The 16,830-nt window shown below is 28.9% G+C and overlaps 1 protein-coding gene across 1 annotated transcript; it reads left to right on the top strand.

Moving 5' to 3' along the window:
• The first annotated feature begins 5,747 nt into the window (after positions 1-5,747).
• On the top strand, positions 5,748-7,661 carry LOC137809833 (transcription factor BEE 3-like). The gene is made up of 6 exons (XM_068610903.1): positions 5,748-6,097; positions 6,196-6,315; positions 6,406-6,471; positions 6,558-6,626; positions 6,729-6,806; positions 7,369-7,661. Exons 1-6 carry the CDS (start codon positions 5,780-5,782, stop codon positions 7,453-7,455), a joined length of 738 nt encoding a protein of 245 aa, XP_068467004.1. The 5' UTR covers positions 5,748-5,779; the 3' UTR covers positions 7,456-7,661.
• Positions 7,662-16,830: the final 9,169 nt, after the last annotated feature.

Here is a 16,830-nt window from a genome sequence, read left to right as displayed (position 1 = left end):
AACTTTGATAATGGATACACATTTAATATTTAATATTGAATTAGATATATTTTTATTTTTGAACTATAAAATTGAATTGAATTTTATTTTTAGTTAAAATTTTAGATCATATAAATATTTACGTTTATTTAATGTGACAAATACATTTGTAGAATAATTATTATATTATAATGTTATAAAGTTTATGTCAGTAATAAATCATTTTCTACATCAACACAAAACTAAAACTAAGTTTTAAAAATTAAAATTAAAAATAGTTTTTTTTTATAAAAAATTTATACTAATATAAACAATGACACATTGTTGATATGAATATAATATAATCTATGTGAAAAAGTTTAATTATCACATGAACAAAATATTTAATATGATTGTCGGTGGTTAGCGACTCATTGCAATAGTTTTTTTATTACAAGTATTCACATCACTATAAGAAAAACATGAAATAGAAATTAATTTTTAAAACAAAAAAAATATGACTAAATTAGAAGTCATTTTAGGTACTAAATAAATTTTTGGTTTATAAATTAGTTTATATTATTGTTAAATGGTTTCTAAATTGGTATTTACAGTCAAGGTTTTTGCTACCAAATTTAATTTGTAGCAAAAATATTGGTTGTTAATTAGATACTAATTTAAAAACAATTTAACAATAATATAAACTAATTTAGAAACATTTTTTTTTAATTTCTAAATGGTCTCTAATTTAGTTACTATTACAACTAATTATTTTGATTTCTAAAAATTGGTTTTTATTTCATAATTTTCTTGTAATCTAAATTTTTGAAAAAAAAATCAATTTCATATTATAATACATTAAGAAAAACATATTTAACTATTTAATATTTATTGTCATTAATTCACCTCTACATCAAGATCATTTCGTACCTTTATTCTATTCTCTCGTGTGCTTCTTATCTTGCATTCTTTAACCATGAATTACTCAAAGTATAAAGTTTCTTTACTATAAAAACACATTGTGGTATAATATTGACATATTATTGGTATATTAATTTTAAGATTTAAATATTTGTAATTTTTGCATTTTTTTTTCTATTTATATTCAGCAAAAATATTAATTAACATTAAATTCTTGACATTTTTAATTATTATTTGTCAACAAAAATGTTTATGTTGATCAATTATTTTAATTTTGTACAAAAAAATCATACTTAAGTGAAATAAAAGAATCTCTAAAAGTGCAATGTACACAATGTATATCACACAATTGTGTGTGGAAGCCACACTCTTTAGGCGAATATTTGATTTAAGAAAATGTACATTGGAAACTCTTTTAAACCATTGTGAGCTTTGTAGATAAATTGGAGGTGAGAAGATATATGTTCTTACTTGTTAAAGATACATATTTTTTTTAAAAGAATAAAGTTTGTTTCACATCATAAATAATAAAAATAATTATTCTACAACTATTTTTTTAAATAAAATACTATATTATAATAAAATAATAATTTATTTAAATATAAAATGAATATAACTGATGTCAGTTATTATTGTTCTTTTTTAAATTCTACCATCATATCTAATCAATTAATATTCAAATAAAAATACATAAAAACTTAAATCCTCACACTAACTTCAAAGAAAATTAATATAAATATGTATGTTTTTTAATAATTACTAATTAAATATATTAAAATTATATGTAATATTAAAAACATTTTTATTTTTTCATATTACACATTTGAAACTAAAATAAAATAATTAATATAGTTTTGTTAGTAATAATTATTTACATATAAAATGATAGGTTTATAATTATAAAATAAAAAAGATACAGAATAAATATCTTTTAATAATATTTTATATAAAAAAGTAATTATCATTTTCAAAAAAATATTACTTTTTTTAATCATAATATTATAAATAAAAATATATATTTTATGATCTTACTTATATAAAATATTAAATATATTACTTAATTAGATAATGCACTTAAAAATGTCTAATTGTTTCAATTAATGTTGTGTTTTTACTAAATTAATTATAGTCACTATTTAAGGATAAAAAAACTCTTAACAAAATATGAAAGATTTAAATTAAAAAAAAATAAAAATGTAGTTATCTAAAAAGTATAATTATATTAGTTTAAAATATCCGTTAAATATTTTACAAACCAAACACCAACAAAAGACAAGTATCTATAACTGTATACTTTAAAAAACAATGACATTTCGATCACCCTTATTTATTTACAAGTAGTTGAAAACTTTATTATAATAATATAAAATTTAAAAATTATTTAATTATTTAAATTTTATATCATTATTTTGTTATGATTATTTATATAAAATAAGAATTGTAAAAATATCATCGCTCTATTTTAAAATCACTTCTTTAACTACACAAGAACTTAATCTAGTTAGTTATCTTTAAAAAAATGTTATTCACAGATATTTTTTGCTATAATTTGCGTAGGTATTTTAATAAAAAATTAAAGGGATGGTGAGCTTAGCAAAAACATAGTGAAAGTAGTAAAGCCCAACTGAAATATTTTTTGGCTCAATAGAAGTTGGAATGGATAAAAATAGAAGGGCCCACTTATGAAATTCTCCTTGAAAATGTTTCCTTACGCTGCACCAATGATGTGAAGTATTAAAAAAAGGAAAAAGGAAAAAATTAATGATGTGAAGGATGAACTTAAACCCAAATCAGTGGGCACCATATATGAAATGATATTGTAGTCTAAAAGTTGATAGATTCATGTCCTGTTTTATCATTTTCCAACGAAATACAATAGAGGTAAAGCGTGTATGATTGCATAAAGACTTTTATGATAAAGTTATATGCCAATATTATGAAAGAAGAAGAAAAATGACATATATGAACTGTTGAATCTTATGTACTTGGATAAGCTTTGGATGTCACTTTTGGAAGAAAGTAAGAAGATTCTCTTCAACAATTCTTCATAAGTCATTTTATCAAATGCTAAAACTGTGTTATAACATGCCTGCATATGATGTATGTTTAAGTTTCATGGATATAAATTAATTTCTCTTCTAAGAACAAACTCTGAATGAGTTGATTTTTACTAATTCTTCTGATAGAGTCAATATAGTCTCACATTACTCAGAAGTTGAGGTTAAGGGTAGTTTATATATTCATTATTCCTTTAACCCACCAATGTGTTCTTTAAGGACAAAACTGTGACGAAACACCAACCTTTAAAGCGAACAATACTTCAAATGGATGATTGATCCTAGTGATATTATTTCTCCGATCTCAAAGGGGTTTGTTGCGGTACCGGTACGATCAATATAGTTTATACCATTTTTTTCATAATATATAGATAGATGTAAACCTAATTTGAATAAATGTGAATAATTTAATTTACTAATGTATCATATTTTAGGAGTGATAAGAACTTTAACCTAAACTAAAATATATAAAGAAGAAGAGAAAGAAGGAGAATGGGGAGCAAGGTGGAGAAAGTAGAAAGGTAATAGCAAAGGTCAAATGCAGTTATGTGTTAGGTGAATCCAACCTAATTAATAGCCATCCATAGGCCATCTTTGTAAATGGTATCCTCATCAAAATTCCAACTTGTTTGGCTGTAGTACCTTAATTTTTGCAAAAGATTAAATGCAAGTGCATGGGCAACTTCATCCCACGTTTATAACATGACAAAATTTATTGTAATCTGGTAAGGTCTTACATTCAAGTTGTCAAATTAGGCAGTGCCTGCTATATGGCTTTGAAAAGGGGCACTGAGGCCTTACTTCTATAGGGAAGCTTGTCACAAAGTTAACAGTTTCTCTTTCAATACCAATCCCCAATGCTTCTCACAATTGTTCAAACCATCTCCACTTTTGTAAGACCTACAACCACAATTGGGCATATAGGGTAACCAACAACTATTGCTATTTGGCCATAGCAGCAATTGGAGGCCTAGGAATCTACCCTTAAATCAGAATTGAATGAAGTGTCATATGCCAAAGATACACTCCACATGTCACAAGGCCACTTCTGTTCTAAACTTTGGTTCATTCACTTCTCAAATGTCAGTCCAAATCAGAGGCAAGTCACCAAACAAAAGAAAATCAGGTCCCTGGTTCAAACAGTAGAAAGAAAAATTGACAGATTTGTTTGAATAGCTTAATGAAAAACAATTAAACTTGCTTGCCAAGAAATCCTGCAGGGCCTTTTCCTACAAAGTGCATGCTCAATTTTAAAATTCTGCATTCAACACAACACTTTTTGAAGAGGCAAATGCTCTCAGTAAGTATCAATCATAAAGCACCATGATGTGATATAGCATCAAGTTCAGACAAACATGGTAGATGATCAACTTTCAGGAAAATTATTTTCACTATTTTCCATGTTCTATGGCTACAATTACCGTATCCTTATTGCTGTGATAATGATGATGGTAGGTACAGAGTAATTCAGCAGGTAAAATTTATCGTATTACAATAAACTTTTAAATAAAGAAATATTAATTCCAACCGATACGATATATTACAACAAAATAATCTCCAAAAATAATTGTTCTCGAACGGGTGGTAACCAAGCACTATAAGAAAATCATTATATAAAAATTAATTTTAAAGACAAAAATAATTAGTTGTTATAATAACTAGATTAGAGACCATTTTAAAGATTAAAAAAATTATTGGTTTCTAAATTAGTTTTTATTATTGATAAATAGTTTATAAATAGATATCTAATTAGTTACCAAACTTTTAACTTCCAATTATTTAGATTATAAATTTGGTAACAAAAACATTGGTAACTAATTAAATACTAATTTAGAAACTATTTATCAATAATAGAAACAAATTTAGAAACCAATAATGTTTTTAGTTTTTAAAATAGTCTCTAATTTAGTCATTATAACAACTAATTATTTTGTCTCTAAAATTAGTTTCTATGAAATGATTTTTTTTGTAGTGAAGAGAACGATTGTCCTTCTTCTCGAAACAGTATTAGCTTTCCTATCACTCCTTCGTGAATTTCAAACTCGGATGTACCTGCAAAAGACACTCTGACGCTCAAGTGAAATTTCGGTATTCGACCTTGATCGGATGTGAGGCTTCCAGGTGTGGGACAATAATACTGTTGAACCGATCAACTCAAAACATCTCACTAATAACATATTTAAGGGAAAAAAAAAAGTGTGTGAAAATGTAGCATGTAGCTTACTGGAATGATGTGTAATCCATGTAGTTGAGTTGAGGCATAGGAAAAGGATTTTAGTAGCATTGTTAGTTGAGTGAGAATTTAGAAGTAAAAATTTGGAAATAGGGTCTTAGCTTTGGATAATGTTTGTTGAAATAATTGCAGAAATAAGAGAGTGAATCTTGCAGCACTAAAAGCAAGAAGATCAAGTTCCACTCCAGAAAACATTATGTTGATACATGGGAAGAGAGTTTGAAGGTAGAAACAACTACCCTTTTCCCACAACAGTTAAAACTTTGATAAGAGAGATCTGAAAGATAGGATCCCAATTAAAGGTTTCTTTTTTTGTCATTAAATTAAAAGTTCCAAAAGCTCCAAAGAATAGACCCTGCTTTCCTCATAAAGGCATTCACCCATCTTACAGTGCTTGTCTCACAAAGCATGGGCCCATATTGTAATTGGACATTTCTCCTGTGTGTGGGGCCAACCAGGGAACACAACTGCAGAACCTTCAGCTGCCACGTGGGTTACTTAGACTATTCCTATTGGTTAATGTAGCTGCAATCCTACATTATAAATACCACTCTCAGCCACATAATCCAGATACCACTTCAAACCTTTCAAAACCTCTCTTATAAATCACATGGCCCAATTCACTGCACATTTCCAAAGCTTTAGACCCTCTTTTCCTTTCTTAGATATCGATAACATGGAAATTCAAAACTTGCTGCCATTTGATGACACCTTATTGGCCTCTCCAGAACCTCAATTTCCACCAAACTTGGAAGGAAATTTTCCTGCTCCTTTTCAATGTGTGGATCACAATGCAGTTCCAGTGTTAGTTCCTATCAGTTCAAATGAAGTCCATGAAGGTAAAAAAAGGGAAGCAACTGATATGTGTGATCCCAGTTCTGGTAACTCAACTCCTGATATTTCTGAGAGTGGAAGCAACACAAAAAATGTAATTTTTCTTGGGCTTGTTCATTTTATTCCATTCTTCATGCACAATTTTTTACTCATATGCAAGATAGATATTCATGATTTATTTGTTGTCTTCAGAGTTCTGGAAGAGGCAAGAGAGTCAAAAGGAATGCGGTAGAAGACAAGAAACCAAACCAAGTAGTTCATGTTAGAGCCAAAAGAGGTCAAGCTACAGATAGTCACAGTTTAGCAGAAAGGGTATATTTTCTAAATTTCATTTCTCACTCATAGATACCACTTTTAAAATAATTATATGTTAAAGGGTATTATGCTGTCTTTTTTATTCAGGTTAGAAGAGGGAAAATCAATGAAAAACTTAGGTGCTTGCAGAACATTGTCCCAGGATGCTACAAGGTAAGGATTCAATGATATTCATTTTGTTTTTACTATACTGAATTAGTATGTGTCTTACTTTAATAGTCAATATCTGGTTTTTGCAGACCATGGGCATGGCAATAATGTTGGACGAGATCATAAACTATGTGCAGTCCTTGCAGCATCAAGTGGAGGTAATTTTTTATTAAAAAAAAGTAGCATTGGATTCAGTTATTTTGCAGCAAAAAATAAAATATAGTTGAAAGGTAACATTAATATATTTGTTTTACATGTAGTTCCTCTCCATGAAGCTTAGTGCAGCAAGTACCTATTATGACTTCAATTCAGAGTCAGATGCTTTGGAAACAATGCAGGTGCCTACTGCTAAATATTTCTTCATCAGCTTCATATGCTTGTTTTTCAGTGTTGTTCATTATGTGTGTTGAGAAAACAAGAAAATATACATTGACAACTTTGGTTTAGTGTGTGTGCAACTCTCCTTTTTATCTAAAATTTTAATTTTTGTATGAAATAACAAAAATATTATTTTTTATATCATCAATTAAAAGTTCTACAGTGTCAATATAATATATCATTGTTCAGCAAACAATTGGGACTGTGATATGGATAATATTATTAAGACTAGCCTTCCACTTTATCAGATTTTGTACATCTCCACTATTGTCCCAACTTTATTATATAAAATATTGTATGGACTAAATGAAATGAAATTTTGTCACATTTTGAAAAATTCAACACTAAAGTAATAGCTATATATATAGAGAGAGAGATTTGGGAATCAAAGTGAATAATTTATTATAATATTAAGGAAGCAACGTGAAGCTGAATAGTTGATTGTGAAAAGCAGAAGAATATTGAATTTTGTATATCAGTTGATAACTCTGCATCATATTTTTTGTATATTTATTATGACAGAGAGCAAAGGCATCCGAGGCAAAAGAGTTAGGAGAAGGAAGTGAAGGAGTTTCTTGCTTTGAAGCAACATGGCCATGGTCCCTGTAACTTGTGTTTTGGATGTTTTAACTCAAACCACACATGTCTCCATTGAAGAACCTTCTTCACATGCTCTTCTTCTTTCTTAATTTCTACAATTTTAAAGGATCAGTTTGTATAAGCACAAGTAGACATTATTCTCGTTGTACAATCCCATCAAACACATCAACAAATGAAATGCAAGTTTTAAATAAACCAAGGTTGCATTTATTTTACTGTTGCTGTGCCTGTTTATTTTAAACTAATTACTATGAATGTACAAGTAATTAATTTGGATTGTTTCTTAAGGGAGAAGAAACTGATACATTTTAAAAATAATCCATAACTTAAAAACGATTATTTAACCTTCTTTTCTTACAAGTGTTTCTAAATCTAAAACTAAAATCATAGCAAAATGTGCAGCATAGAAATTTGATATTGTAAAATAAACAATCAGAAAGGTTTTTGCATGAAAATTATGGTATGTCATTTAGAAAATGATTAGGCTAAACAAAAAACAGATTTTAACTTAAGAAACTTCTTTTATTCACGATTCTAGAATGGTGATTGATTTAATCATTAGTCATAAATCATTGTTAGTTTTTATAATAGTTTAAAATTGTCATCACACGTGGCATATATGACAATGATTTTATGCATAACCATTATTACATATGCACATAATGAATCTAACACAGAAATGGTTCATGCACAACAGTTATAAACCAAACAAAAAACGATGGAGGAGATATAGTGAGACAGAAATGATTATGTACATAATGAAGGAAGTCAAATAAATAAAAAAAAGGAACAAGATACGAAGATTGAAAGAGTTGGGTTGTGTATATTGTGTTGTTGAGATTGAAAAATGTAGCATAAATAAAGGCAACATTATTGTTGCAATGATGTTGTGAGAAATCTTGGGAAATATTTGACATAGAAATGTATTCACGTGATTGCGTTTGTTCTACCGAGTTCCACACATGGAGGCAGACTCATTGGTTGCCGTCATGGACCAACTCCGACCTCCATCTCTTCTAGGACCCACGCCACCAACCCCAATCTTCTCTTCTCCCAAACCCCCTTTGCCTTATCCATTTTGACGGTGTAATTAATATCTCTCATTCTTCATCAAATATTAGGGTTTCAACAACTTGCTTCTCATTCTCAAAAATTAAAAGTAGTTTTAAAAATCATAATTGTTATAATAACGAAAGATGTCTTCTAACTAGATCATTTAGTTTAGTCGTGTTTTTAATCGAGTTGTTTTACTTTTTTTATTATATGTGTCATTCTTATGTTATCTATTCTTCTCATCTTTCTGTATTTGGTATTGTTTTCAGTTCTTTTTAATATTAAATATTAATTTTCTATTAAAATTAATTTATGCTATTTCAGTCATTATAATAATATGAAGAGAAAATAATGGGATTGATATTGTATCGTCATGGAATGAGTCCGTTAGTGCTTATAATCGAATCATCTTCGATCATGGTATTTATAAGAGATGAGACGAAGATCATAGTGATCGACAGATATGTGAATTAGAGTTATTAAAACTTAATACGACTAAGAAAACGGAAAGGAACGACCCAACAACACTATCTAGGGTTAGAAACAATCATTTCTAGTTTCACTGTATGTTCTAGTAAGGAGACATCTCTCTTGACTAGAACACATATATTAAATGTTTATTATTGTTTAAAATTATTTTCACATCGATTTTATTCATATTCGTCAAAGTCTAAAAACTACTCGAACCGAGATATGATACCAGAAGAATGAAGCTCACTCTTAGGTTCTACCTTTCCATTAAGAATTGATGACTAAAAAGAAACGAATGGGTGGGAGTGGAAGCAATATGAGATATAAGGGCAACCAGAAGGAAAATCCAAGTGTTGAAAGGAGTGATGGGAAGCACTTAAAATGATAAATTCCTAGAATCTTGTACACGTTGCCAAATTGAAGAAGTTAATGATTGAGAGGAAAATATTCATAAGATTACAACATATTTGTTGTGGTTGTTTAATGGAAAGTGAAAGGGGTTGGATGCAATGCATCCATGAAACTAGGAGAAGAGGACAGTTAGAATGGGCCATGGCATGATGAAAAGGGGATGGGCAACGTGGGCTTGTAACTAGTAAGAAATCATCACACTTGAACCTTTTAAAGCCACTTTTGCTTATTTTTTTTATTTGACCACTTTTGACCCAAGTCTTCATTTGTCAACTAGCATAGATGAATAAGGATAAAGGGTTGAAGGGTCCCAAAGTTAAGGTGATAGATGGCATATCATACCTTCCCAATATATTGGTTTAGATTTGGAGACATATTTAGGGGCAGTGGTTGAAGGGAACCTACTAACTAACTGGCCCAAGTTCAAGCACTCAACCTATCAAAGTGGATTCAATAATATTATAATCAATTACCCAAAATTATATCTCACTTGTTTATATGTGCATGCATATAAACATCTTGGAATATTGAAGTTCAAAAGAAGGTGGTGGTGACTCAACAATTCAGACACTCTCACCCATTTTGTCAATATCTTCTCAAAAGCAACATGACTCTATTCAGTCATGCTTTTCAAATTTATTAAACTAGTTCTCTATCACTAACCATAACACGTTTACAAACTAAAATCCTTCAACTGGTTCATTTCATTTAAATCCTCTTTCTCTTCTCGATCTTCTATTTTTAGAATATTACTTCGATTACATCATTTACTCATTTAGGTTTCAACTTGGATATGAATAATAAACTCTCACTTGTTGAGTTTGATCAATTGGACATCTCGATCTACGGTCTTGATATCAGTTCTCGGGTAGGTATATACCTACAAAAAACTTCGATAATAAAGTTATAATTGATTTTAGTTAATTATCAAATAAAATACACTCTACTCATCTCTTTAGTTGATCACCTATTTATAGTACTCACTTATTGAGCTTTAAACCCAACTAAACTTTTACTCTTTCCACCTAATATTTATTAAACTATTTACTAGACTTTGTTATAGTATTTTTACTTTATTCATTTCTATTTAAATTTTAATTTTATTATCGACCTTCCAACCTCTCGACTATTCAATCTAATCTTTCAACATTTTGATCATTCAGTATTTGGTGTAAACAATATAAATCAATTTTAGATAGTAGGAGAAATAGTGTGAATAGATAAATAACTATCTAACAAAACCTTAAATCATGTACAAATTACATATAAATACTTGGATGTTTTTGTTAAATCGACTTAACATCCAGAAAAAGCTTTTACCGAAAATAAGAAACTTATTTTAAACTGCATAACTAATTTTATTATATTACAATTTTGACTTAACCCAGAAACTCACACTACTCAAAATTTGTTTTAAGTTTTTTTCTTATTTATTTTTTTACTTTTAAATTGTTATCACTTTCTCTTCTAATTTGGTTTTAGCTAAAAAAATTTATCGTTTAAATTTGAAAACAAATCAGTAAAAAAAGGAAAAATATACAATTTATTGCTTTTAAAATTCAATGATTTTCTTTGAGAACTTTTATTTTAAATGTTATAATATTTTATATGAAATATAGTAACGAAACATTCAAACTATAACCTAACATTTTTACAAATTTTTAATTTATTTTACTCCATTATTTTATACATTTATCTTAGGATTTTGAGTTTTTATTTGCATTTTAATATTATTTTATATATTAATTCGGGTTTTCGTCATGATTTTTTATTTTAAATTTGGAACCGAATGTTTAAAGAAACCAAAGAAAAAAATATTTACAATCTCTTGATTTAAAATTTAACGAATTTTATTCATAAGTTTTTTAGACGTTGTATAATTTTACGTAAAGATACACAAAATTAGAAACGAAACATTGAAACTATCAACTAATATCTAATTTTCTCCTATTCTCATAATTTTAAAATTTTCTTTCTTTCTTTAGTATTATAATAAGGCGTTTCATAATTTTTTAAACTTTATTATTTCAAGCAAAACAGCAATTTTGTTTGAAAATCCTTATTGAAACAAGTTACATTAATTTCAATTATGTTTACAGTTAAGAAGAAGTATCCAATTTGACTTCAAATATTATTTGTTTGAAAATATTCAGAATTAAGAAAGTAAAAGCATACTTAATTTATTGTATTTTTCATTTGTTGTTATTAAAAAAATCCTTTAACTATTTTCAATTTTACATATATGTTTTCACTTTGATTTGTCGTAAATATTTGTTACATGAATCGCATGCCCATTATCTAGTTCATCTAGACAAAAAATTAATACAAAAATTAGAAGAAAATTGAATTTTAAAGAAGTGACTAAAGATGTGAATAAAAACAATAATTGAACCTTAAAAAAATAACAACAACAACTAAAAAATAGTTAAAACGTAAACTCTAATTGTGTAATTTGTGAATATACGATTTATAAAGTCTAACCGTTTGAAAGTCTCTTATGTTTGAATTATAACAAGTGAAACATTGATAATAAATTATTTTATAATAAAAAATATTATTAATTGAAAATTATAGATTAAAAATTCATATAAGTCTTAAAAACAGGAAAACTAATGAATTAGAAAAGTAATTAGACAGTTGATTTCAAAGAATGAAGTTTATTGAATTTATTTGGGCCAAGGCCCATCCTGCAATTAGTTGTTTTGCAACCTCCAAATTTATTAACTGTACCACCCCGTACTTGTCAAATATTGGTTAATCAAAATTTATTGTGTTACAACGCATAAAATTCAATAATATCTTGAGTCACAAAATCGATATAGATAAATATTATTTAATTTCACAACCAAAATTTAATAAAAGAATATATCGAAATTTCACCCATGGAAGCAAATCTGACTGTGAAAATCTACTGTTTTTTGGTTTTCTATAAAAAAAAACTAAAAAAATAGAAAAAACTGAACAAATTGAAATTAAAGTAAAAAACTGAAAAAAATAGTGTAATTAACTTATATTTTTTATTAATAAATCATATTTATTATGAAATAATATTTTATATTCAATTATTAATATTATTATTTTTATATACTTTTATATTCAAATATAAGATATAAAGATATGGTACACACGAACATCCCAAAATAAAATTTTCCTTTATAGTAAAATTTGTTTATTTAAGCAAAGTTAACAAGCCAGCTTCATCACTATTAATTAACCTGCACGGACAGTAATATATGTATGAACAATAATAATTTGTACAGACAATAAATTATTATGAAAAGTGGACTTAAATAGAATAGCGAATTAGATTAATAAGTTCATCGAACACTAAATATATACAAACAATAATTTGTACGGACAATAAATTATTATAGAAAGTGGACTTAAATAAAATAACAAATTAGATTAATGAGTCCATCGAACAATAATATATACGAAGAATAATTTGTACAAACAATAAATTATTATAGAGAATGGACTTAAATAGAATAGCGAATTAGATTAATGAATCCTGCATGAACAATAATCTGTACGAACAATAATTTATACAAATAATAAATTATTATGAGAAATGGACTTAAATAAAATAGTGAATTAGATTAATGAATTTGTGTGCACAAACAATAATATGTACAAGACAATAAATGTCATGAGAGGGGTGGACTTAAATAGAATAGCGAATTAGATTAATGATTAAGAAACTATAAATAATTTCTCAACAAATCAAGAACTCAGATTCCAACATTGCAAAACATAATCTGGCATCATCGAAGGCTCCAACGCTATGAAATTGGCCTTGACCTCACCCACGCTGTTGCAGCTATCCTTAATCATTGGCATCGCCAGTATCATCAAGATCGGAGTGACGGATTCCGATGAGCTTCTGGACGAGCGTGCATTTGATATATAATCACTGGTTCCTTGTGTTGAACCTTGCTCACCGGTGATTTCTGATGGGAAAAATGCACGCGGAAACAACACACATAATCACAAATCAACTGCAGAAAATAAACAACACATGATTTAACGTTTGGTCGTTAACTGCAACCTACATCCACACGACAATGATTTCTTTAAATAGAGATAAATAGAGATAATAAAGGGACACAATGATTAAGCACACTCACTAAAACATGGTGTCTACTCAGCCCAACCCAATTGGTCCTGACTTCATACCCAACAATCTCCCACTTGAAGTCACGAAACAATGTTCACGAAACCATTCTCTGTTCCTACCGGCTCCCACTTACAGGAACTGCCGGATCCTGGAACAAAACAAACGCTCTTCATATTCAACAAGAAACCTCAGCTGAAGCACAACCCGTGCTCCCACTGCCACAAATACCTCTGATTGGTCTACCTGAACCTTTCCATGCTCGTTCATCCTGAATCTGACCTCTGGAGGTTTCTCTCTTGTAAAGACAACCCTCTACTGCCCACGAGATTCTGTGAACCGAACTTTGTTTATCTTCTGAACTGGGATGGTCACTCCCTCAGACACGGTAATCCGACCATAACCTCTCTTTCTTCCGCAGGTCATGACAAGATTTTCCTTGACGACCTTCCACTGCTGATTTCTGAACTTCACTTCATATCTCTGTTCGTTCAACTGCCTAACAGAAATCAAACTTTTCCTCAAACTTGTAACAACTCTGACATCCTTCAAAGTCCAAAAATCAACTGGTGTCTTCAACACTATGCCACTCATGCATGTAACATCAAGAGTTCTGTTGTCTGCTAGTCTTACCTTTCCAAAGTCTCCAATAACTAGATTCTGCAATGCTTCAAAATCCATAACCCAAGAATCCACACTGCTATCCATGCAACAAACTAAAAAGTCCTCGTCCGCGAAGTCTTTTGTTGACTTATTTATCATTAGGGCATTGATTCCTGAAATGCCCCACCTCTTTGCAGTTCCAACATGTTACACTTGAGCAATCCCGAGTCTTTGACTGACTCCTTCTTTTGTTCTTTGCTCCCACTATCTCTGATATTTCTCTTACCTTTGATGACATATAGCGATTCACTAGATAATTCCCCAGAACTCCTTCTTCGGACATCCTCGCCATCACGAATCTTCTCAAAAGTGAATCCATCGGATCCCGCTGAACTGGTAACTGCTGTACCCGTTCCGGACCAACTGTCAGGCAAAGACAATAACAATAGTAAAGCTTGAACTTCATCATCGAACTTAATGCCCACTGACATAAGTTTGGCTAAGATCATATTGATGTGCAGATCTTGACAATCTTTTTTTTTTAAATCAAGAACACAGAAATTGCACCACCCAAAATCACTCACCAACAGACCTGGTCGCAGTCCCCACTGCACTAGCGCTCCGCACCACCACCGTCGCCTGATCACCGTTGTTGTGAAGCAGATCTGGGAAACCCTAAGCCTTAGGACGCTGCTGCAGCCTCTGCAAAACCCTAGCTTTGGGATGTTGTTGCCGTCTCTGCGAAACCCTAACTTTGGGACGCTACTGCAGCCGCAATTTTCACATCTCGTCGATTAGTTTCTGCTTATCGGGATCTCTTGTGTAAACGAACCAATGCTCTTGATACCACTTGATGGAAAAAACGCACGCGGAAACAATACACATAATCACAAATCAACTGCAGAAAATAAACAACAGACAACTATTAGGTTTTCATTATGTCCGGTTGCACACCAATTACTGGTCTTGACTTCATACCCAACAATCTCCCACTTGAAGTCACAGAACAATGTTCAATGTTCACCTGCGCTTCAACGGTGTACATGGTTGTCAGTCCAACCCAATTCGTACCCAACAATTTCTGGATCCATTTACAAATTTTTAATTTATTTTACTCCATTATTTTATACATTTATCTTAGGATTTTGAGTTTTTATTTGCATATTAATATTATTTTATATATTAATTCAGGTTTTGGTCATGATTTTTTATTTTAAATTTGGAACCAACGAAAAAAAAATATTTACAATCTCTGGTTTAATTATAAAATATTTTGAATAAAAATCTTTAAAATTTAATGATTTTTATTCATAATATTTTTTTACTGGTCTTGACTTCATACCCAACAATCTCCCACTTGAAGTCACAGAACAATGTTCAATGTTCACCTGCGCTTCAACGGTGTACATGGTTGTCAGTCCAACCCAATTCGTACCCAACAATTTCTGGATCCATTTACAAATTTTTAATTTATTTTACTCCATTATTTTATACATTTATCTTAGGATTTTGAGTTTTTATTTGCATATTAATATTATTTTATATATTAATTCAGGTTTTGGTCATGATTTTTTATTTTAAATTTGGAACCAACGAAAAAAAAATATTTACAATCTCTGGTTTAATTATAAAATATTTTGAATAAAAATCTTTAAAATTTAATGATTTTTATTCATAATATTTTTAGACGATGTATAATTTTACGTAAGGATACACAAAATTAGAAAGGAAACATTGAAACTATCAACTAAGACATAATTTTCTTCCTATCCTCATAATTTCAATTATAATAAGGCGTCGTTACATTAATTTCAATTATGTTTACATTTAGAAAGAAGTATCTAATTTGACTTCAAATATTATTTGTTTGAAAATATTCAGAATTAAGAAAGTTAAAGCATACTTAATTTATTGTATTTTTCATTTGGTGTTATTAAAAAAATCCTTTAATGTGGAACATTGATAATAAAAAATTATTATTAATTGAAAATTGTAGATTAAAAAGTCATATAAGTCTTAATTTTTTTTCTTAATTAAAAAAAAACTAATGAATTTTATCATGTGTGAACTATATTAAAAAAAGTACGTTGTTAAACGTTATATTTAAAAGAAAAGTAATTAGAAAATTTTATTAACTGTAAACACCCGTGTTAACGTAAGTTTAAGTTTATTGTGTTAAAACACATAAAATTCAATAACATCTCGAGTCACAAATTCAATATAGAAAAATATTATTTAATTTCACAACCAAAATTTAACATATATTAACATCTCATTTTCTACTCACACGTATCCAACACCAATAAAATAATTTATTTTAAAGATTAATCAACTAACAATGTAATTTTTTTTTATTAAGTGTCAAAATGAAAACTGAAAGCAGTTAAAAGGTCAATCCACTATTAACCTACATGGACAATAAATTTGGAGTGAAATTAAATAGAATAACAAATTCCATGTATAATCACTCCTACTTTATTCTTTATTCTTTTTTCAGAAATCTGATTTTGAAAAGTTTGTATAATTTCTAAACAAAAACCAAATATTTAAAATTAAAACAAGAAAAAAACTATAGATTCAAAGTGTATGCATATAAATTTTCCTTTATTTCCCAATAAAGATATTTATTATCCAGAAAGATATTTCAGAGTTAATCTATACACAGACAAATGTACATCCATCATCCATCCATCTAATATCTATGCTTATTAATTTATTAATCTAATATCTTT

This window comes from Phaseolus vulgaris, chromosome 2, assembly GCF_000499845.2.
Source record: "Phaseolus vulgaris cultivar G19833 chromosome 2, P. vulgaris v2.0, whole genome shotgun sequence".
Taxonomy (NCBI): Eukaryota; Viridiplantae; Streptophyta; class Magnoliopsida; order Fabales; family Fabaceae; genus Phaseolus; species Phaseolus vulgaris.
This window is presented reverse-complemented; position numbering and strand designations above follow the sequence as displayed.

Coding starts and splice junctions, on each gene's coding strand:
- LOC137809833 (XM_068610903.1), top strand. CDS start 5,780: ATGGCCCAATTCACTGCACATTTCCAAAGCTTTAGACCCTCTTTTCCT. Junction 6,472..6,557: donor TTGTCCCAGGATGCTACAAG/GTAAGGATTCAA, acceptor TGGTTTTTGCAG/ACCATGGGCATGGCAATAAT. Junction 6,807..7,368: donor ATGCTTTGGAAACAATGCAG/GTGCCTACTGCT, acceptor TTATTATGACAG/AGAGCAAAGGCATCCGAGGC.